This window comes from Cololabis saira, chromosome 22 (assembly GCF_033807715.1).
Source record: "Cololabis saira isolate AMF1-May2022 chromosome 22, fColSai1.1, whole genome shotgun sequence".
Taxonomy (NCBI): domain Eukaryota; kingdom Metazoa; phylum Chordata; class Actinopteri; order Beloniformes; family Belonidae; genus Cololabis; species Cololabis saira.
Window position 1 is genome coordinate 7,157,749 of NC_084608.1, and position 23,177 is coordinate 7,180,925.

Below are 23,177 nucleotides of genomic sequence, written 5' to 3' on the forward strand. Positions count from 1 at the left end.
ATAAAAACCTACTTCCACCAGCAAAGAGCAGCCAAACTGGTTTAATCTGATTGGAGCAGCCCAGCGTCAGTTAAAAATGAACCAATGGATTGCAGATCAATGTGTTTGATGGGCAGGAGGTCAAGTCCTGAGCTGACATTTTTCGTGTTTCATGTTGCATGTCTTTAATAATCTACTTCACATTCACTTACATCACAACTCGTCACACTGCACAACCTGCACTCATCACTGTCTTGTCTCATTTCTGTAGTGGGGGGTTCAGTCCTCTCCGGCAGAACCAGGGTTTTATGTGTTAATAAAGTAAGTTTGATCAGTCTGACAAGAGGACTGATGGAAGACACATTCACTCACACACCCATGCACAAAACTAACAACTGCTGCAAGATTAAAATGCATATTGTAATGGCAAAAACATTTTTTTTGGACAATTAAGGCTGTATGAACCGAGTCTTCGATGGATCAGGAGAAGAAAGCAAGTCACAAGTCAATCAGAACACAATTACACTCAGTGCTATTTAAGGCCTTTGCTGTTTATTGTTCCTTTTTTCCTACAACAGCAAATTACAGAAGCAGTATTGAAAATAAAAGCTTCATTTTCTCGGTTTTGTAAAAAACAAAAAAAAAGAAGAAAAAAAAGCACAAAATTTGAATGACGGTACAAAACGAAGCGTTAATATGGCATGTAAATGAAACGAGGAGGACATTACTGTTGAGAATCTATTGTCTTTTCAATAATGAAAACATCTCAATATTTTTACATTTCAGAATTATATGTAATAATCTGAAACTATATATATATATAAAAGTTGAAAGAAAATGAGCATGTGTTTTTTGTGTTTTGACTTTTTTTTTCCGCAAATGAACACAACAAACACATAAACCTCTTTAATATAATTCTCAGTGCAACATTGTTTTTTAAGTCCTCGCTACAGTATCCCGTTTCTCTGGCTGCTGCAGCCACGGCCGTCTGAATCTGAAATGAATAAGTCTGAGAATGCGTTCACCACGGCACAACATACAAAGCACACGGATATAAAAGATGCCACCCTCCTCAAGATCAAGTCTGTGATTGTTTGATCGTGGTTGTGGAAAACCCACAGGAGTCCCGGGACCGAGGGGGTTCCTCGTGTTCTTACACTGTCCTCCTCGCCCGGCGCTCACGCAGAGCCACTTCCCCTTCCAGCGAAGCTTCATCCATCCATCTGCAAAGCAGAGTCTCCACAGACTCGTGGAGATCCCCTCATGGTAGTGTTTGCACTTTTTAGGCTTAAGAAAAAGTATAGAAAAACAGACCGCTGCACAAGGAGTCCTAGTATCCTCCCTTGTGGCCTCCTTAGGGGTCTGTGACAGTTCTGTAGTGAGCGGTGACTGCTGATGAGCTGTGTTCCTGTAGTATTATCGTGTGATGGTGAGAAACCCCTCAGCAGACCAGGCAGGGGGCAACCGTCCTTTGGTAGATCCACAGGGTGAGGCCAGGAGACCTGATTCAGGCGATGCCGCTCCATCCCCCACCGCTCCAGCGTCCCATCCTAATGACATCGGCTCTGACATCACAACATTATGGCTGCTACATGTGAAACACGTAAAACTCTTTGAGGCCGAAAAAAAGGGGCCTTTTAGCTACACTAGAGCATGTGGACAATACAAACCAGGTCTATGGCGAGACACGCGTCTTGCTAAGGGACTGATAGCACCATTTTCTTCATTTAGTGGGTTCACCCCTCTTTTAACAGATCTACGAGGGAGTCAGAAAGCAAAGTGCATTCAAGCTGCATTGTCCAGATAGTCCTTCAGTGAATGATCCACAGTGATGTTGGAAATGATGAGCTACTTCCCGACTAAAGCAAATCGGTAATGATTTGAGTTTTTTTTAGTATTTTTTGTATTTATTGATTTCCCTTGGACATATCTTAGCTTATCAGATCATTCAGTCAAACTTAAAAAAAAGGTGTTATCAGTGATTGCTCGTGTGGAGTCCATTTCTTTAGGTTTTTTTGTGTGTGCATGGTACCTTTTGATTCCTCCATCCTTTGGTGTGTTTTTTTCCCCCTAAAGTGGGTGTTTGAGTGACAGATGGCTTGAATGCACATTGAAAAACACTGCAACGTCTGCTGTTGCGCTATGTCTTGCTTGCCTGAGCAACTAAAACTCAACACTTCCACAAAACAGTCCGAAGATTGTATTTACACACACACACGAACCCATGAAAAAAAAGGATACTGCAGCTTTTTTTTTGTTTGTTTTGTTTCTTTTTACTTTCTTTAAAAAGGGCAATAAAATATATTAAAACTTATTTACAGTGTGTGGTTTTTTTTGGACAGAAAACAAAACAAAAAAGCACTGTGATGAAGTAAAATCCTGTTTTGCAGGGTTTTTTTTTTCTTTTAGAAGCTCATGTGCCCTGTTTCCTGTCATCATAACTAAAAAAACGAACAAACAAAAAAAAAAAACACCCAGAATCAACAATGAGGCCAACCAAAAAAGGTACTAAAGGCACTGTCAGAACCATACATTACCATGAATGGGACCCTCACTTTAGAGTGAATGGGGTCGGGGGGGGGGGCACATGTTTCAGGGTCACGGGTTAAGGGCACACTCTTTATGCCACATCATGGGGCAAATCTACAGTTTTGCCGGATATGGTTCATTAATGGTTTTGATACGTCTCTTTCAAAACTTGAGAAACATCGGCCTTCATGAACTGATGCTAAAAACACATTTCTTTCCCAGAAAAATGATAAATACTTTTAACATTATTCATAAATTGGTCTCAACACCAGCATTCGATTTTAAAAAATCAATGAAAATCAAAATACAAAATTAAAATATAATCTAAATCATCTTTACATAATTTTTTCCTGTATTTTTTTTTCTTTTTGTACACAGTGTCCCCTACTGGTGGGTTCTTTTAACTGCAGCTCCTGAGAAAAGCGTGGATCAGTCCAAACCTCCCACTGGTTCCTGAACCTGTCCCTCATCCAGTGAGTTGAGGGTGTTGGCAGTCCCGTTGAGCCTGCCTACTCGCAGATATACAATAGGATACGCCGAGAGGCCAGTCCTGTTCGAGCCCCTGCCCGTCTTTCAGTCACATGAATCCCATCGGTCCCGTCTCATGCCTCGGAGTAAGAGCTTTGTACATTGAGTTTGTCTTTCTTTAGCTTGACGCCGTCCACTAGTTCAAAGTTATAGTTCTCCAGGGCGGATAAGTTCCTCTCGGACATGGCTCCGTGCGAGCAGGCGCAGTACAAGACCACGCCGCAGATGGCCCCCAGGAAGACCCCCAGGGCGGACATGGCGATGATGGTGATGAGGATGGGGTCCAGCGTCTTCAGCATGTTTCCCGCTCCGCTGATCTGGTTGGTCTCCACAAAGTCTGGATATTCTGTGTTTTCATTGACTGGTGGGGAGAAACAGAAGCAGAGATAAGGAACGCTGTGATACAGACTACAACAAAAAGATGTTTCCTCATCTTTCACACGTAGAGCGACTTACTGATTTCATTGAAGCCATCCTCAGGTAGCATCGGTTCAGTGGGCACATCGGGATCTTTGAACAGAAATACTAATTAAATTCACTGTTCCATGAACATAAACTCTGGTAAGGATTGTAATTATACACTGCAAAAACTCAAAATATTAAAAAGAATATTTGTCTTATTTTTAGTTAAAATGTCTCATTTTTAGTTAAATGAAAATCTCATTACACTTAAAACAAGACTCGTCACTGGAAAAAAAACTATTTTTACCTTTTTCAAGTAGATTTTCACTTAAAATAAGTAGAAAAATCTGCCAGTGGAACAAGATTTTTTTTGCTTGTAATGAGAAGATAAATCTTGTCCCACTGGCAGATTTTTCTACTTATTTCAAGTGAAAATTTACTTGAAAAAGGTGAAAATTTTCAAATAACAAGTTATTTTTCTTGTTTTAAGTGTAATGAGATTTTTTTATTTTTTTATTCAAAGGCCTTTTTATTGTTTTTTTTTTTTTTTTCAATTTTCACAGAATAATTACATACAAGAGAATTAGAATTAACATAGTAAATATGATAAACACCTATAACCCCCACATGTCTTGCTCCAACGGAGCCCCATCCCTACAACTAAATTATTGTACCATTCAGAGATAAAAATAAAGACAATAAAGTTAAAAAAAAATTTAAATAAATAAATAAAAACATACAAATAAATAAAATAAAATAATAAAATAAATAAATAAAAACATACAAATAAACATTACAGATGTGTAATGAGATTTTTTGACTAAAAATGAGATATTTTAACTAGAAATAAGACAAATATTTCTGGTAAGATTTTGAGTTTTTGCAGTGTAAATACTAGAAGCCTTACCTTTGCAGTCTTGCATGTTGACCCCTTGGAGAACCTTAATGTCGTCCACAGCGATGTCTCCCCAGCTCTTTCTCTCCACAAGACCTTCAATCACCACCTGAACAAAAAGAACTCAGTGACTTTTGGGCTACATTTAGCGGCTCCAACTGAGTTTTACCCAGGAAAAAACAGATAAATCCACCCAGGACGGACTTACCTGATAAGGTATGTTGGTGCGCGGCACTAAGACGCGGCCTTCCCTCCACCGGTTGCCCTGGTGGCCACTAACTGTCCACAGCAGGATGTCGGCGGGTCCGTCCAGGGTCTGTTTGCGCTGTTTGATGTGCAGCGTGCCGATGTGCGACCCAAACATGTGGTACCAAAAGGACACGCAGAGCTCCGTCTCTGGGGAGTTGACCACAGGACTCACCAGCCGAGCCACCTCGTTCTCCTGGAGACCAGTTGCTAAGGTGTAGATGAAGTTCCCCGATCCACCTGTTTGGATAAATCACCTTGGATTAGCATCAACTAAAAGCTTTGGAGCTGAAACAAAAAACACCAGGCTTTTTCCATGAGCACACTGACCTGTGTGGTCCATGTTGGGTCCAGTGTTGAGGGTGGGGGTCCCGCTGGACTGGATCTGCCACCGGGAGCCTGTGTCCTCTGATGTCCAGCTGCAGAACGAGGGATTATTGGCCCAACCGAAGTCACAGGCAAACCACTGGAAAGCTGCAAAAGGGTTGAAGATGTGTCACAATCACGTGTCACAGGAGGTCATACAGGAGTTCATACGGGAGTTCATACAGTTTAATTGGTTTAAGTCACCGTACAATTGTTACAGATTACTTTTATAATACTGTATTTGACCCGGTCTTTGCACGTTTTGACCGTATAGAAACGTAATTCTCGTCATTTGTGTGAAATAAGACCTGGAAACTGGCATTGTGGCATAGAATTGTCAAATTGGTTTAATTCACTGTACGAATTGTTACTGATTTCTTTTGTAATACTGTATTTGACCCGTTCTTTGTACGTTTTGACTGTATAAAAACGTAATTCTTGCCATTGTAAGAATGAGATGTACCTGCTGTACTCTACTGCCCTTACTTTTTAACAACTGGTGCTTTTTATTATTTGACCTCTTTTCTTATCATTTTATTTCATTTTATTTGTTATTTACTGTTTAATTGTGTCTTGCCAATTTTAATGTGGATGTAAAGCACTTTGAATGACCTTGTGTTGAATTGTGCTATACAAATAAACTTGCCTTGCCTTACAGGAGGTCATACAGGTCATACAGGAGGAAACACGTGTGATTAGAGATGCCCCTGAACATGACCAAAAAGGCCTTACATGGTACGATTGTAGCTCCACCTTAATGCCGCCTCACTGATTCTAATAAAATCAAACACTAGAGGGCAGCAAAGCACTGTGGAACAAACATGGAGTTCAATTTGCTAACTCTGAAGGGGGAATCGTTTTGAGAGAGAAAACAAAATATGGCTGTGCATGAGACAGAGACAGAGAATTGACAATGCAGACCTCATGCAGTTGTTACATGGTGGCTGCATTTAATGATCCCTATTAATGAAAGTAATAAGGTTTGCTAGGGACTGATGGAGAGCCACACTGAGACAAGCGCAGCAGAGAGGACGGGGAGACAGGGTTTGGACAGGGTGTCCACTCAAGAATGAGTCCTTCATGATGTCCCACTGAGAGCTGAGCGTTTTAATGAGAGCTCTGACTTGAGATGTGAAGACGGATATGGTAGCAGGTCTGGGGTCGCTTTTCAACAATGAACCCCCCCCACGGACACATGACATGTTAAGAAGCCTCCACAGAGAACGGAAAATGTGAGGTAGCTTTAGCGTGTAAAAAACAAGGGAAATATTTGGGAGGTTACCCCTGAGATGCCTTAAGAGATACAATACGTCTCTTTTCCAAGTGACCAAATATATGAGCTAATATTCCCTTTAATGATGGGAAGGCTTGAACTAGCTTCTGTAGGCAATGTCTCTATTTACCCGTAAAGCACAATGGATGGAATTCCCATGTGGAACCACATTTCAGACTCAAAGCCTCTTTTTTCCACGTTCCCAATTAAAATGGCTTTGGCTTTTCTTTTCTGTTCCATTATTGGGAGGCTTTCACTGAGGCAACCAGCATGCCCTGGATGGGATGAGAAGCTACACGATTCACTTGGCCATTCCATAATAAGGAAAAGAGACTTTTCTTGCTGAATGCCAATGGAAACTATGTCCTCAAGGATTAGGCCGCATGTCAGACACACACACACGCATAGAGCTTATTACCATGCATGATTTGAAGCTCTTGAAACGACATGAGTCTTGAATCAGAGACACTTCCATGCAAACACACACACACACACACACACAACGTGGCTCTCGTCTATTATATTAGCTGCTGCTGTCCTGGAAGACTGCAGATCCAGCTGACTGGATGAACGGGGCTGGGCGGAGCCTACGGCCCATTAGCCAAGGTCAGACCGGGGTGCCGTCTCTCAGCTGACTGCTGCCTCGTCAACCGGCTCAAGGAGACATTGCTGTGCGCGTTTCTCCGTGCACGGGGCTCCAGAGTGCACCTACTTTCCTCCGGTCATCTGCATGGCGCGTTCTGGCCTCCAGCTTTACTGTGCTGGAGTGATTAGTGATTCTGCTGAGGAGGCAGCAGCAGAGCACTGGTGCTAATCACCAGCCGGCTCTGCCTTCCTCACCCTGTTTGCAGGGGCCCCTCAGGGCCCCGTCATCAGCTTTAACGACAGATACTCATCACAGGAGAACCTGCCTTATGGTAGCGCTTAACCGCTAAAGATGCTCTTCCTCAGAAATGAATGGATATCAATTCTGAGGAAGCTGGAAGACGTTGGCTACTCAGTCAATATTTCAGCACGCTGGTAATAGAGGGAATGTGCATGACGTCACAGATGCGACTTCACAATGAGTTTCGCCCACTGAGTGTCAGAAAGACTGAGTGGCAGCGTAAACTTCCAGTTTAAGCAACTCGAAAACATCTAAAATGGGAAAAAGTTGTTGTGCGATCGACTGTACTCATAGATTTAGCAAGAAATCTGAGTTATCGTTTTACAGACTGCCGAAAAAATAAGCTTAAGAGAGACAAATGGATCACTGCAATTCACAGAAACAACTGGATTCCAGGCACCGAAACGTGGATTTGTGGTTCCCATTTTGTATCAGGTAATGTTGGATTTTTGGGTAGCTAACGTTAAACGGTGAAATCATAAAGTTCGGTGTCCTCATCACTTTAATTTCTACAACAAATCCTGTCTTGAAGTCGGACCAAGTGTCAAGACTTTTGTATTCCTTCAAGCTTTGCTTTGTGTATTTCCCCGGCGTAGAAATTAAGTACATATAAATATCAGGAAACTGGATTTGTGGCCAAATATTAATGTCCATGAACCACTGGTTCTTGGTAACTGTACCAAATATTAATGTCCATGGACCACTGGTTCTTGGTAACTGTACCAAATATTAATGTCCATGGACCACTGGTTCTTGGTAACTGTACCAAATATTAATGTCCATGGACCACTGGTTCTTGGTAACTGTACCAAATATTAATGTCCATGAACCACTGGTTCTTGGTAACTGTACCAAATATTAATGTCCATGAACCACTGGTTCTTGGTAACTGTACCAAATATTAATGTCCATGGACCACTGGTTCTTGGTAACTGTACCAAATATTAATGTCCATGAACCACTGGTTCTTGGTAACTGTACCAAATATTAATGTCCATGGACCACTGGTTCTTGGTAACTGTACCAAATATTAATGTCCATGAACCACTGGTTCTTGGTAACTGTACCAAATATTAATGTCCATGGACCACTGGTTCTTGGGGTAACTGTACGGGTCACTGTCAAGTCCAACTGACGCTAATTTAAGCCCATAATCGGCTATTATCCCGTCTTTTCCACAGTTTTCCCTACTAGTTGCAGCCATTTTTGCTGATGTTTTGTCACTCAGTGCGAGTAAAGGGTTGTGGTCCAGTGGGGAAGTGATGTCAATGCATACCCTCTATTTAAAGAAAGAAAAAATATGCTTCTCTTACCTGGGATGGTATTCCCTTCGGCCGTAGTCGTATCTGGCATCATGGTACCGCCTGTCACAACACATTAGGATATTTAGCCTCGTCTTGTATACAGAAAACCTTCTCCTCCAATAACTACACTCATGCTCCTGCTTTGTACATTCTAGCTAACTTCTAGCTAGCTAGTCAATCAATACATGCCACTTTCAGCTAATCCGTATAAATATACACTGTATACCCGGCTGAGATGGTGCCATGCTCATCATGGGAGACTGCTGGTTAATGGGGAGTAAAGGCATCAGTGCAGGCTCAGGGAGTAGCTGGGAAATGAGGCCAGGGGGACTAAATGGGGAGGGGGGTGGGGGGGGCAAGAGTGCAAATGAAGGTGCAAAGCTGGCTATGGGCAGGTTGGGAAGCAGGTGTCTGTGGATCATTTTCTGGTGAAAGTGCAATAACCCCTCTCCTGTGAGTTCCCAGAGATGGGGGCAAGAAGAGACAGATTGAGGCGGGAGGTGGGAGGCTACAGGTGCAGCTAATTAAAGCTGTAATGAAGCCAGCACACATGTGGATGTGCGCGTGCATGCTTGAGAGTGCGCGCGAGCGACGGAAGACTAGCTGGAATATTAGTGGTGGTGGTGCACTGCAAAAACTCAAAATCTTACCAGGAATATTTGTCTTATTTCTAGTTAAAATTTCAAATTTTTGGTAAAAAAATCTCATTACAATTAAAACAAGAATCATTACCAGAAAAAATAACTTGTTATTTGACAATTTTCACCTGTTTCAAGTAAATTTTCACTTGAAATAAGTAGAAAAATCTGCCAGTGGGACAAGATTTATCTTCTTATTACAAGCAAAAAAATCTTGTTCCACTGGCAGATTTTTCTACTTATTTTAAGTGAAAATCTACTTGAACTAGGTGAAGATTGTTGTTTTTTCTTGTTTTAAGTGTAATGAGATTTCCTTTGACTAAAAATGAGACATTTTAACTAGAAATAAGACAAATATTCTTGTTAAGATTTTGAGTTTTTGCAGTGTGTTTCGTAGGAGGGAGAAAGACTGAGCCTCAGCAGAGGGAGGGAGAGACGGGGGACGGAGGGAGGGAGGGAGGTTGGTCGCAGTCTCATGAAGGCGATGTTAGCACCTGTCACATCGTAGTCATCACCTGTGCCGCTGTGGCAGCTCGCCTGGTCGTCGTCGCACTCGTCTGACGGGGTTGTGCTCGGGGCCAGCGTGGTCGGGGGGAACGTCGGAGCTGGAGGAAGAACAAGCAGAGAGACAGCAGATATCATGGGTTAGATTTTTATAGTCTGCCTGTTTTAAAACATCAATTTAAAATCATTTACAACAGAGGATGATACTCGTTAACGTGCATTACGTCAGGCATTTGCAATAAATGCATTCAAACTAGACAGGATAAGCAAGGATAAGCTTGTTCAGGCTCTAAAAACACAAACTGTCTTAAGGAAAGTCTGCACGATGACAACACAAGCACACAAGTCATAGAAGTATATAATTGTAGCTTGGGTTTCGATGTAGGGCCGAGCTATTAGCATCCATCTCTTTATCAAGCCGTGGAAGTGTGGGTGTATAAATAGAGGCTTGAGGCTAATGTATGGTGCTTCAGGGCTCGGGTGGTTGAAACACCAAGATGCTATAAAAAAGAAAAAAAGAAAACAGATTGGGGACTGGCTGCAGGCAGGGTCAGTCCGGCCTATCATTACGGGCTCTGCCTCACTTGGATGTGGGCCTGGACCGAGATGTGCAGCATGCTCCGCTGCCACACAGCCGTCCTGCGGTGCGGGCCTTTCTGAGGGCTCACACCGGCTAAGTAACGATCGGGCTTTCCCCCCGTGCAGACGGAGGAAAAAGAAACGAGGACAGACGCAGAGTAAGAGCGGGCATGGGGCAGATGGGGGCGAGCTGCCTGAGAAATGGCCATCTGCATGTGCGATCGTAGGCGGACGTGCGCGTGAGCGAGCCGGGGCTCCGGCTCTTGCCCTCCGCTAGATGAAATATGAGGCAGATCAGCTCCTGTCTGATTCAGGCTGGGAGAGGTCGGGGATGGGGTCAGCGCTGCGTCAGGGGAGCCTCTCACAGAAATGAGGCTCAGCCCTCCCGCTAAGGCCTGCTATCTGTGCACACAGACACAGACAGACACCTGCATGCATGCAATTCCTATACCTCCTCTAGCCACATCCTCAAAAAATATAACTTACTACGCTTTGAAAGCTTTAGTGATTTATGTTTTCTTAAATTAATTTTCAAGCAGAGGTGTATAAACCAGGTGCAATAAAGTAAAAATCCAGTCCAGCAGTTGTTCCAACCATCACTAAACCAGTTCCTCTGCAGGTAGATGGTACTGTAGGTTGTTAGTGAAAACCTCTGTTTTAAATGTTCTGGCTGATCCATAGGTATATGTTTTAATGAGCAAATATCAGCTTAATGTAAAGAAAATTATTTGACTAATGGTGCTTTGAGACTGACCCCATTTCAAAATTGGTCTTAATTTAAGATTGATTCAAAACTATTTTTGATTTTGTAAAAAAAAAACATTCCAGAGGTGTATAATCCAGGTGCCATAAAGTAAAAACGCTGCCATGTTTCTGGATCAGCCTGTACATTTAGATCAGGGTTTTCACTAACGACCTACCATCTCCCTGCAGAGGAGCTGGTTTAGTGATTTGTTGGAACAACTGCTGGACAGGATTTATACTTTATGGCACCTGGATTATACACCTCTGTTTTTATGTGTATAAACAACTTAGCACCTGAGCCACTTTGTTGATTTGTTGAGAGACAAAACAGCAACAGAGTCACCAGAACCGCCTCAAACCACAATTGCAAAATCCCGTTCTGCAAGACAACTTTGGGACAGTCAGCTTTCTCCTATAAGAGCTCTAAACTCTGGAACTCACTGCCATCAGAAGTTAAATCCATCTCAGAGTTTAACATGTTCATCACCAAAACTAAAACCTGGTTAAAGAAAAATCTAAACTGTACTCATCTGTAAATAGTGTGTATATTTGTGTGGGAGAGTGAGTGAGGGAAGGTTCTATATCATGTAAATGCAATATTGCATTATTGTATTATTGAATTGTATGGTCTTTTTTAATTGATGTATATTAATTTTCTATTGTATGCAATGTTGTGGAAGAGCCCAACTGGGGACTGGAGTTAAGGAGTTAGCACTAGCTATAAACTCTACATGCATCACATCAGCTGCAAGCTTGTATCTATGTTTGACTGCAAAAAAAAAAGTTTGGCACGGTGATTGTGGTTGCTCTAAGTGCATACGCTCTTACATATGCGTTCGTTTGGATTCATCACTGAAAACAAGCATTATCGTTCGTCTAAAGCTCCCGGTGGGAGCGCACGAGGCTTACACGAGAACGGGCCACCCTGAAATTCAATATGTAAATCCACTTAGGACGAGAACGTTCCACACATACATCTCTAAGCTGTTTCTTGCACAACATAAGCTCAGACAGAGCCAGCTCCATAAAATAGGGGTACTTTACTTTCAAACATAGCAAAGTGTGGAGTCCTCTCAAAGACGAAAGACAACCTCGTGGAGAGTTTGATGGAGGGCCAGGTTGTAACAAATCAAGCAAGCCAGGTGGGCTTTCATCTGATCCTCTCTACAAGCGCTTTGCGATGGGGGCAGCTTTGATGTAATGGGGAGGCCAGACAAATATACCTTGTAGGGATAAAGAGCATGAGCTGGACAGCTGTGCTGCTCAACACAGGGAGCTTTCACGCACATCTTTAAATAACCGGGGCTGAGATTCAGACATGACGTGCAGGCTAAATCCAGCCCAGTCATTAGGATGATAGATCGCTCACCTGCGTGAGCTACGACACGTCCGATGTGAATACAGCCCACACAGTCAGAGTACTGACAGTACCGAAGCCTAGGTGTGCCTACGAAGGTCATCCCTGACAGAAAGTGTCCAGTCCACAGACAGCTTTCACATTAACACTATGAGAGAGGATCTCGTTGCGTTGGGTAAAAGTGTTTCTACAGCTGAAAAGGTCAACAGCATTGGATTAAAGGATTCACTCGGGGTAGAACGGTTGCTGCTGCTACTGAGAACAAAGTTTCTGCTGCAAGTAAAAATTCCCAACCGAAGGCAGAAATGTCACCGAAATAGAAATGACTTCCACACAACGCTGCGTCGGAACATTCTGCCCGGATCAGATAAAGAAAGATCACAACAATGCGACTCATTTTTTTCCCGGCTTACCTTCAATCTCACAGCCCAGGATTTCGAGTCGCAGGCCCAAGCCGGCGAGGGTGGCCCTCTCTGGGTAAATCCTGATGAAACGGGTCAGCAGGGGCTCCACTACCCTCAGCTCAGGAGTGTCGTAATTGCTGTTACCTTCGAATATCTGACAGGGAAACAAGACAAGCAGCACAAAATGCCACACTTCAGATATAGCTCTCCAAACACCCTCGGAAACACATTCATTTCAGCTTTCGGAACACCTCGTGTGACAAATGGGGGAGGTGAGTGATGGGTTGGGAGGAAAGCAGCAAAAAAAAAAAATGACAGCGAAGATGAGAAAATGACCAGATCTCTGTAACCAGATTACAGCTAAACTCAAGCTTAGGAGCTCAAAGCTGGACATGAAAACTACATCACACACCTCTGCCAGAACTCTCAGTTCCTTTAACTCTTCCTCAGACTCTTTTGAAACAAGGGGAACAAAGGTAAATGTGAGCGAGAAGCGAGCAGAGATTGATAGAGGTGGATTAATGGGTGCGATTATACGAAGGAGCCTGCTGAGCTTCAGATGCTGGGACACACTTAGGTGAAGGGAGAGAGGTGGCTAACTCGGACAGGCGGGATATGGATCCTCCTCTCTGCCGGTATGAATCAGCCATCAGCCCATCTGTCTCAGATTTATGCCCCGTCAGGGACGCTTGTAATTGGGAACTGGCTGTTGCAGCCCCCTCTTGGACGGATGTGTAGCAGGGTATGGGAGTATTTATTCTCCGTGCATGCAAAGTTTGTTGAGTGTATCTTCTGTCCAAGCAGTGATTCTGGCAGATATATCTTTGGTCACTCCTCTAATTTGCGTAATATTTTCTCTCTCGTCCTTGTCTCTCCTCTCCTGTTTTCCCCTCCCAACTCTCTCCCCAACCCCTCCTTCCTCTCCAGAGAGGTTTCACTATCCATTGACAGGGGATGTGTGAGGAATACAAAGCAGAAAGAGAGAGCTGGGTAAAGGACTTTGAGAGACTTGAGATGCTTATCCTAATGGGATTCAAAGCACCGCTGAAATTGACTCGTGATGACTGCTGAATGACTCACAACCACCAAGCGCCGCAGCACAATGCTCCAGCCAGAATAGTCATAATCAGAAGTGACATTCTGACGTATCTAAGAGACAATTTTGGACGACACGAGGTAGAACCCATCTTCTGTTTGTGTCGGAAATCAAACAATCAATTCCAATTATTTCCCTCAACAAGAGGATGCAAATAGAGGATGGAATGAACAAAGGCTCTTTGTGCGAGGCTTAAAGACCCTAACGTGTCGCCAAGGCTGGTCTCTGAAGTTGTTTCAGCAAGACTTGGACGAGGGAACAACTCACCTTTGGCTTGGTCTCGCTGGCGTCCAGCACCGTCCTCCAGTCGGAGCCGTTGTTGCTGTAGCCCAGGCGGAACTTCTTCATGAACACCTTGTTCTCGCGGTAGTTCCCGCCCTGGATGATCAAGCCCTTCACCAGCTTCTCCTCCCCCAGATCCACCTGCAGCCACTCGTCCACGAAGGGCTGCGGCAGCAGCGTCCAGCCCGTCCGGCTGGTCAGCAGCCGGGCGTTCTCCGGGACCCAGTTCCGGTCCGTGTGGGAGGATGCCGTGATCTGGTTGTCCGTGATCAGGCCTGAGACCATACCCAGCATGCCTGAGCACGGGTACTCTGAGAGACACAAGAGACAGGGAACAGTGCTGAACTCTTGGATGTAAACAGATACAAACGTGCACATAAACTGGGAAGGAGCAAAAAGAACCTGATCTGCATACAAAGGCTTGGTGTTCAGCAACACCGACTATGCTAACCAGTGGTGAAACGTGAGCATGACCGCTGGGCCTTCACCTCATCACAGAGAAAATAAATCATTGCGGAAAAAAGCAACAGTACAATGAATTGAAAGGGTTTAACAAATGCAAAGATTACACTCTGCAGAGATTTGATGTTGAGACTTCATGAAGGCCTACCATCTTTTGTTTTATTCCCGCCCACTTGAAATCAAACCGTGATTGGTCTATTTGCCCGTCACTCTCCACACCAAAACACATAGCTTAGCCAAGTCCTAACCAATGAATGAGCAGCTAACCGGGCCTTAATAGAGACGGACGATTCTGATTGGATAACAGATTTTCAGGACATGAACTTGACAGTAAACTTAATTTTAGAACATAGATGAGAGAAAATCTGTTAAATATATTGTATTAAATTAAATGAGATAGAAATATATCTATTTTTTTATTGAATACTTTATTATTATTAGGGCCCGAGCACTGACAGTGCGAAGGCCCTATTGTATCTGTAGGAGTTCTCGTTTTTATTTTTATCCTCGTTTTTATTTTTCCGATGAAATGAGGGCCTTTTTGCCCCCCTAAACGTGCCCCAAAAGTCACCACATTTTGCATGCAAGCCAGGCCTGGCAAAAAATTTGATATTTAATGGTTTGCATTAATGGGCGTGGCAAAATGGCTCGACAGCGCCCCCTAGAAATCTTTGCGCCTCAAGCCCCACAATACGGTTTGACGTACATGCACGAAAATCGGTACACACCTGTATCATGTCGCAACTTAAAGAAAAGTCTCTTGGAGCCATGGCCGAAACTGAACAGGAAGTCGGCCATTTTGAATTAATCGTGTAATTTTAGAGGCCATTAGTGCGAGTGCCCGTTCATCGCTGCTTGCAGCTTTAATTATTATCATTATTATCATTATTACATTTATTTTTTAGGCCCTGAAGGTTCCCCACTGGTGCTAACAGTCTGGTTTGGTGAATGTGAAGCTCATAAAGGCGCAATAGGGATAGTTACAGTCAAGTGGATAGGACTGTGCCCCAAACCGTTTGATGATGTTACACTCCCCCCCCGCGGCTCTCTCTTTCTCAGTCTGCAGAAATCACGTATTCTGCCTGGAGCTGTTGTCTCCAGGCAGCCAATTAAAACCCTCCTCTCGGTCGGCGCCTCCACCTCGCGCATTACAGGAGCCCCCTTTTTCTTTTCATGTCTCCAACCGCTCTCCGCACAGATGCACAGATACTCACACACAGAAAACACATTGTGTTTTATATGCTGCCGCTGCTCTAATCTACCTTCTGCTCCACAGTTGACAACATCTGCGGGACCACACTTTGTTGCACGGAGACCATAAAGTGACTTCAGAAAGTGGATGCATCAACTAACTGCAAAGAAAACACTCCAGTTGGAGAGTTTTGCTTGTTGTAACCACTAAATGTTTTACACTTGCCTCCATATGCATAAACATGATCATGCATGCACAGCTTTATTATCCGTCCTCTACAAAGGGATAATACTGGTTATTACATGTCCAGTATGTGTATGAGACAATGTGGACTTTGTGCTGCTGCAGAACTCAATAAAAATGGCTGCAAATAAGAAAATGAGTAAAGGCTTGCAGAACAAGGCTCCATTCAGACAATCTCTTCTGAGTTATCTAAAGCAGCTTGTAGACAAGCCCGTATGATGAATCCCTGGTGCTACTTCCAAGAAAAGCAACAAATGCTGGCAGTGCAGAAGGCTCTTTTTGGGAATTTTCTCTCCGACATTCTTTCTTCTCGGGCCAAAGTCTTTTTTGAGGGCGATCAGAGGCGCTAGCCTCTTAGCCTCTGGCAGAAGCCGAGGCCCTGCACCGCTTTGAAGCAGGAGGATGCGAGAGAAAAGGTACATGCGTGTGATTGGGAGCATGTGTTGTGTGCAGGAACGACAAGAGACTGATCTGAGTTCAGACGGTCGGGTGAACTCCCCGGATCATCTGGAGCTCTGGGGATGGTACGCAGGCCGTGACACACCCAGTGGAACCAGAGCTGGTGTTTATGCTTTTGGATGGTTACAAAAAAAAAAGAGAAAAAAAGCACGATGTAGGGCCATGTGAGCCACATGCACAGTTTGGGTGGAGCATCGGCGGTTTATCAGAGATATTTATAAACAACGGGGCGGTGGATCTTTTCATTAATGAGTAGCTCTTCGTATTAGCAATAGCGCGTGGCAGTAATGATTTGTTGGGGTTCAATATGTGACATCTGGGGTTCTATTTCTTCCGTTTCATGATGGTTTAGACCTCAGTACTGGAAGCGGATCTCTTAAAATGCTCCAACTCCTTGGTCTGCGCCAAATATTGGACAGCAGCACTTGGGGTTGCCAACTCCCTGAAAAATAAATAAGGGACCTCTAATCGGCAGGGCCGGCCAACCTGATTGCCTTCACCTTTCCTGACGTGGTCAATTTTTTTAGCTTCTTTTTTTGTGAGTGAAATGATTTTTTAACTATTTGACTCGAACCTGAATTGAATTAGATGCATATTTTTGAATGCCATGAACACATGGAAAACAAATTATTATTCATCAATTCACTTTAATACAAAATAACAAAGTGAACTGAGTAAAATAAGTATCTTTCTTAAACAGAAACCTGTCCTGCTTAACTTAAAATGGTATAAATGAATATAAAACAATAGAAAGAAAGCAGAAAATCCATTCAGTGCACATTTTTACTGCAATAACAAAAGTGCAAACAGAAAGTCTGTAGAAAACTTGTAAATATATTTGTGCCTCAAGGGCCATGACTGTAGCTACAGTTGTAGTAAAACATAAAAAAAATAACTTATGAACTCAACAGCTCAATGCCATTTTCCATTGGCATTTTATGACTATTTTTTGACTCTCACAGTAATACGGGACAAAGTGTGTCCCTTTTCAGCTCAATATGCGATGCATACTTTAGTTTATAAATATGGGATGATTCAGTTTTTCAAGGGACGGTTGGGAACCCTAAGCACATTTCAGGAGAAGCAGCTCTTTATAAGTTTATGATTCTAAATGTACGTTTTGTTATCAAGGATTCACAACTAAATATAGAAAAACAGTAAGTCACAGAGTTTGTGCATGGCTCAACCCCCTCACTGCGGCAGTGCTGGTGGCATGCGACGGAGCTGGCAGCGTGTTCAGAGCACCCGGGGGCGCTGACGTCACCCCCGGGGGCCATGTGGCCGTGTGGTGACTTTGATTCTGTGATGTGTTTATGCGCCGAGCAGCGGTCTGCGCGCGCTCCCCTATAACCCGCGTCCCAGCTGTAACCCCGCTGCACCCGCAGCGCCCTCCGCTATTACAGGCCGCTCATCGATGCTGCGGCCCGTGTGACGTGCGTTTTGTCACCCGGACCAGGCGGCCGGGGCTCTGCTTAGTCTCTGTGGCTGACTGCACTCGGCCCAAAAAAACTGTCAGACGGCTCAATCTTCTATTCAGGAAAAAAACAAACTCACACCAGAGAGAAAAAGAGCAAGATAACAATGCGTTCTTTGTGTGGAAACCACGCCGGAGACCCGTCTGTCTCGTGTCCAGTCGTCTACAGTAATATTGTAATGCTATCATTCTTAGACCGATTAGGCCGAGTCCTGCGCATGGAAAACTCCAACTACGAAGACAACCACACGCGTGTCTGCAGAGCCTCAGCTGGTGCACACTCGAGGAAACCATGTGAGGAACTTTACACCAACCGCCATGCGTGTGGACTATATATGACACTTCACAATTTCCATACAGTAATCATAGCTCTAACCCGAGGCTCAATCATGAGCAAACAACGCCGACACAAGGGGGTTACTTTTATCTTTTAACTTCTTAATGCATAAGAACAAAGCACCCAAGCCAAGCATTAATTACAATTCAACACACATGTTCATAATACCACGGAGATGAGGACAGATGTGCTAAAACCCTACAAGAGGGAGCCTCTTACACACACAACACTTCAAGATATCATCAACAGAAGGTAAGATGAGAAAAGCGTTGCAGAAATCAAAGCTGTAAAAGCAAAGACAAGACTGGCTAAAGAGGACGCTGAGACGTATCAGTTGCGGGACGGGACCAGATACAGATACAGCCCACCCAGCCTCAGGTCCCTCTGCCCGCCAGCTGTTTACTGCATTTATATTGAATGAGGTACATCTAAACATGTGGCATCATGAATCGGTAAATGTCATTCATGAGCTTCTTTTCCATTATGCAGAAGTGAGTTTTAACCTTGGCGGGAGAGTCTCGCAGCAACAGCTTCATTTCACTCTCTTGGCAAATGAAAGGTGTTTGAACAACTGGGCCTTGCAATGGAAAAAGAATAAGTTTACGAAGACAGCTAAACCAAGATGTGAAACATTCATGAAGCAGCAGCAGCTCATTATTGTGCTGTAAACTGCTGTAAAGAATCCAGTGTTTCCAGTAGCAGCTGAGGTTCATGAGTGCATGCATGAGGACGGACAGCGGTAACTCACCTGATATCTTACAGCCGTACACCTCGAAGCGCAGAGCGATCCCCGCCTCCCAGGAAACGGGACGGACCCGGATGAAGCGCGTCAGCGTGGGTTTGGGCAGCATCGTCTTGGCAACGTCTGTTGGGTTAGTGTTGCCTTGGAAAACCTACGAAAGCATCAGGAGAGGATCAGGTTAAGTGGATTTGTCGGGGACATGCAGTCCTCACTTCATGGTGTTTCACCGTGCCGGACCACAGCCACATAAAATTGTTTAAAAGATCTGCGACTGTAACCAATAAAAAGCCTCCCTATTACTAGGCCTGTGTTGAAAAAAATCTATTTTCCAATTTCCATTCTCATATTAATTCCTAAAAATTGATTCGTATGTCTAGAGATGGATTTTTTTTTTCATCATTACATTACAACGTTTGGTATTCTTTTGTTTAAGCCCAAAAAAGGAATGTTTTGTTGGACACAAGAATAACTAGTGCCATGTTTTTGCCTTTAAATATGTTTAAGGGTATGAAAATATTAAAGTTTTCAGTTATAATTGCATAAATTGTCTATGTTCCTTTGCTTTATATACTGTCTTGGGGTTATATTTGAAAAAAAAATGCTAAAAACCAAAAGTGATTTTGCTGCCCTGGATCTGTTTGATAATTCTGCCACACAATGTTTCTGAAAGCAGTTCTATCAGCATTCTGGGAGCTGATTGGTCCTTACAGCATCATTAGCTGCAATACTGGCTGTTGAATCTCAATATAATATTAATATGTTGCATAACTACAGTCATATAATTCATGCAACAGCTGAAAAAACATTTTTAATAACATTAACCCAAATCGATATAGGAATCAAATCGAATCAAATCAAATCTTGATAATCGATTCTAAATCTTAAGAATCGGAATCGAATGGATTCTTGACATTTGAATCGATCCCCATCCCTACCTATTACCCCTGTAATTGCCCTGAACCTCCTCCTGCACCACATGTAGCTGATCAGGCCCGTGAAACGCTCCTGAAACCTGAGACCGGATATGTAACACTGACAAGACAAGAGTGCAGGACAAGTCCTCTGGTTTTACTGCAGCGTCTTGCTGAAAGGTCAGGGATGTCAGGGCGGCCCCCCCCGGGGTCAGTTGACAGTTTACAAGCACCATACGAAGAGGGCCGGCCACCCAACCCAACGACAGCCCAACCGTCCGTCACGGCTCATTCTACGTAACCGAATCCCCGAGGTGACCATGAGGCCCCTGACCTCCCGCCGAGTGGTTGTGTGACGGAGAGGGATCCAGCTGAGAGGGGCAAGATAGCTGTTAAACCAACCTAGAATGAACTCAAATACCACCGATCCATCGGGCCGTACAGTCCTCGAGAAACACCAACCAACTACATCCCTCCTTGAAAGGTTCAGGTTCTCCTCCCCGCTTCTTCACCGTGAAGTGGCTTTTTCCAGAGCTGCGCTAAGATGCCAAACTGCTGGCTCAGCGAGCAGCAAATAGCGCCCCTTCCACACACATGCACTTAAGATGCAGGACAAACCCAAGCCAGGACACACTTTTAAAATGCCACTTCGTAAGTCGTATCCCGGAGAGACCGGGAGAGAATCTGGGCCCAGGACACACGTATGGAGAAGGACGTATTTTATTTACGATTGTAAAGGCCTGTCAGGCACATATGCCTCCTTTCTCCCTCCAGACGCTCACAGCTGGGACAGCGCCTGGCCCCGGATGGACAAAGGTTCATTTCTTTGACAGGTTGATCAGCGATCGATGGCCGTGGCCTGTCACGCTCCGGTCAAGCACGCCATCCCTCGCCTCCTTCCTCTTCCTGTCTCTTTCATCTGGACGCAGCTCCGCCAGCTGCTCACACGCCTCTGCTATTCTCCCTTTACTCTTGTTTGTCAACTCTTTTGTCACCACTGCTTTTTTTATTGACAACAACTTGCCGGGAGCCTGACAGTAAAACTGAGGCCACCTTCTGACAACCATCCTCCCTGATAGTTCACAGCAGTTTTTATCTGTAAATACCATCCACTCAAGTGCTGTGTAATACTATACATTATACCACGGTCTGTGTGAATACTCCATTCTGATTGGCTGGCAGGAGTACATTAAAAGTGATAACTTGAAAAGTGAATTCATAACTATAATACCAGACAATTTGAGGATCTCCATTCTTCATTCAGTCGTACCAATAGCAGTCAGTTCTCCATCAAAGACAGAGGTGCCTCACTCTGGAACTCTCATATACTTATTGCAAAATCTTCACTGTCTATTAGTAGTTTTAAACAGAGATTGAAAACCAGCCTCATTGATCAAGCGTCTAGAAGTGCTTCCACTTAATGTGGACTCACTTCTGCACGTGCACACCGAGAAATTGTCTGTTTATATCCATCTTTTTGGAACGCTGTTTTTTTTGTTTTTTGTTTTTTGTTCTTGCTATTACTTCAATACAATGTATTTTCAATACAATGTATCTTCTTGGTGAGAACTTTGAATAAGCCCATTTAGGGCTTCCTTTCTCACCTGCACATATTTTCATGCTTTTATGTTCATTTAAACTTTTGTACCGTTTTTTTTTATGTTGTGCAAATAAACAAATCAAAAAATCAAATCAAACCTACACCTAGAAAACAAGTTCGGTCAAATTGCCTGATAACTTTAATATCATTGCGCTGGATCAACTGCCAGGTGGTAACCACGGCAACGGAGATTCAGAGAAGAAGAGCCGGCTACGGCAGGACGGAGACATGAGTGATTTTGTCATTTCTTTTAATTTATTTGGTGAATTTAACAATTTTGATGACTGGGATGCAGAAGAGGAGAGAAAAGACAATAGGTGAGCAGAGCTGAGTGGACTAGAATATCTCCCGTTGCTAAGTCGTATCTCAGGTCCGTCCTAGTTACTGCAGAATCAACACTGTGTCCATTAAGGACCTTATGGGACGGTAGTGATGGTTCCAGGTATTAGTCAGACCCTCAGGTGTTACCAAGGAAACTGAGTTATGGCTTGTTAAAAAACGGCTGCAGACAAGAGATTAAATAGTCGCTCAGCCGCTCAGCTGTGGCTTCTTATAAAACTAATGATTTCACCTGAAAACACATTAAAGCATGAATAACTGATTTAATATTTATGTTTTTTGGTAAGTGACCGTGGTATAAGTTGGATAATGCCCTTCGAGGTGACATTAACATAAATATATGGACGATGCGGGGGCGTGAACCGGTTTTGCCTCCGCAAACAGAGTAACAGAGTACATGGAAACAAGGATTTCCCTTTTTAATGAGCTCAAAGGGCAGCAAAATCACACAGATGTGGAGGACTACTGTACCTTCTGCTTGTTGCCTTCTTTCAGAGTGATCCAGTCCTCCCCATTAGAGCTGACGTCCACTTTGTAGGCCTTGACGTAGTAGATCTTCTGGGTCTCCTGGGAAACGGCGCCCTGGGTTCCAATGGCTGACACGAACCTCAAAAACCCAAGGTCCACCTGGAGGAGGCAAAGAGAGGAGAGACGAGTGAGAAAGAGTTGCTTGAATGGTGTCCAAGCTGTTTCCGTGAGCTACTTCTCCTGCAGCCGTCAGAAGAAGGCTGATTAACTGGGACTGATATCAAAAAGATACAAGTAATGAACTTTGCTTGTTAGAGCACGTGCATAACTTTTGAATAAAAGACACTCAATGAAAGACCTGCATGAAAAAATACAGGGACGGGCTTGGGAATTAGAAAATGCAGCCCTTATATCAGAATCACCTCTGGTCGCAGTCCCATCAGCTGCTACCTGGAATTTAATAAACAGCGATGACATGATATTCACATTAATGAAAAAGACAGAGGATGACAACTTAATTTCCTGAGATGGGAGACAAGAGTTTATTGGATAAAAGTGAACGCTGAATAGTAAAGGATCTGCAATCACATTATCAGAATCGGCCAGGAGGAAAGAGGGAGTCAGACTGAATATGGAATATTGTGTCTTAAGACGGCGGTGCATTACTGGAGGGCTATTATACTTTCACGAGGAAACAGCCGGAGGCGGTGGAGTCAGAGAGGCACATGGGTGACTTTCTCAGCGTTTGCTTCCTCATATACGTGTGTGCAGCCGTCAGAGAATCATCAGTGGATGGTGGGGAGAATCCATCACAACCTGCCAACAGATGCACCCCCTAGTTTCTGTTTCCGTGGTCTTCAAACTGTACTTTTATCACATAAATGCCTCTGTCTAACTTCACTGACGCTTTGGAGGGCAGCTATCACTTTCTCTGTGAC

General features: G+C 43.8%; 1 protein-coding gene across 3 annotated transcripts in view; it reads right to left on the bottom strand.

Moving 5' to 3' along the window:
* Nucleotides 1-512: 512 nt before the first annotated feature.
* The window catches only part of nrp1a (neuropilin 1a), a 76,861-nt gene continuing 54,196 nt past the window's right edge, over nt 513-23,177 (bottom strand). For 2 of the 3 annotated variants that reach the window (XM_061713985.1, XM_061713986.1), the window contains 11 exons: nt 22,243-22,398; nt 18,928-19,072; nt 13,998-14,323; nt 12,644-12,788; nt 9,541-9,651; nt 8,418-8,468; nt 4,910-5,053; nt 4,542-4,819; nt 4,346-4,442; nt 3,493-3,546; nt 513-3,397 (listed from right to left, as the gene is read on the bottom strand). In XM_061713985.1, the coding sequence (XP_061569969.1) occupies nt 3,111-3,397; nt 3,493-3,546; nt 4,346-4,442; nt 4,542-4,819; nt 4,910-5,053; nt 8,418-8,468; nt 9,541-9,651; nt 12,644-12,788; nt 13,998-14,323; nt 18,928-19,072; nt 22,243-22,398 (1,794 nt within the window). In that variant the 3' untranslated portion in view covers nt 513-3,110. The remainder of the gene's footprint in view (nt 3,398-3,492; nt 3,547-4,345; nt 4,443-4,541; nt 4,820-4,909; nt 5,054-8,417; nt 8,469-9,540; nt 9,652-12,643; nt 12,789-13,997; nt 14,324-18,927; nt 19,073-22,242; nt 22,399-23,177) is intronic. The other variant, XM_061713987.1, reaches the window with a different exon arrangement.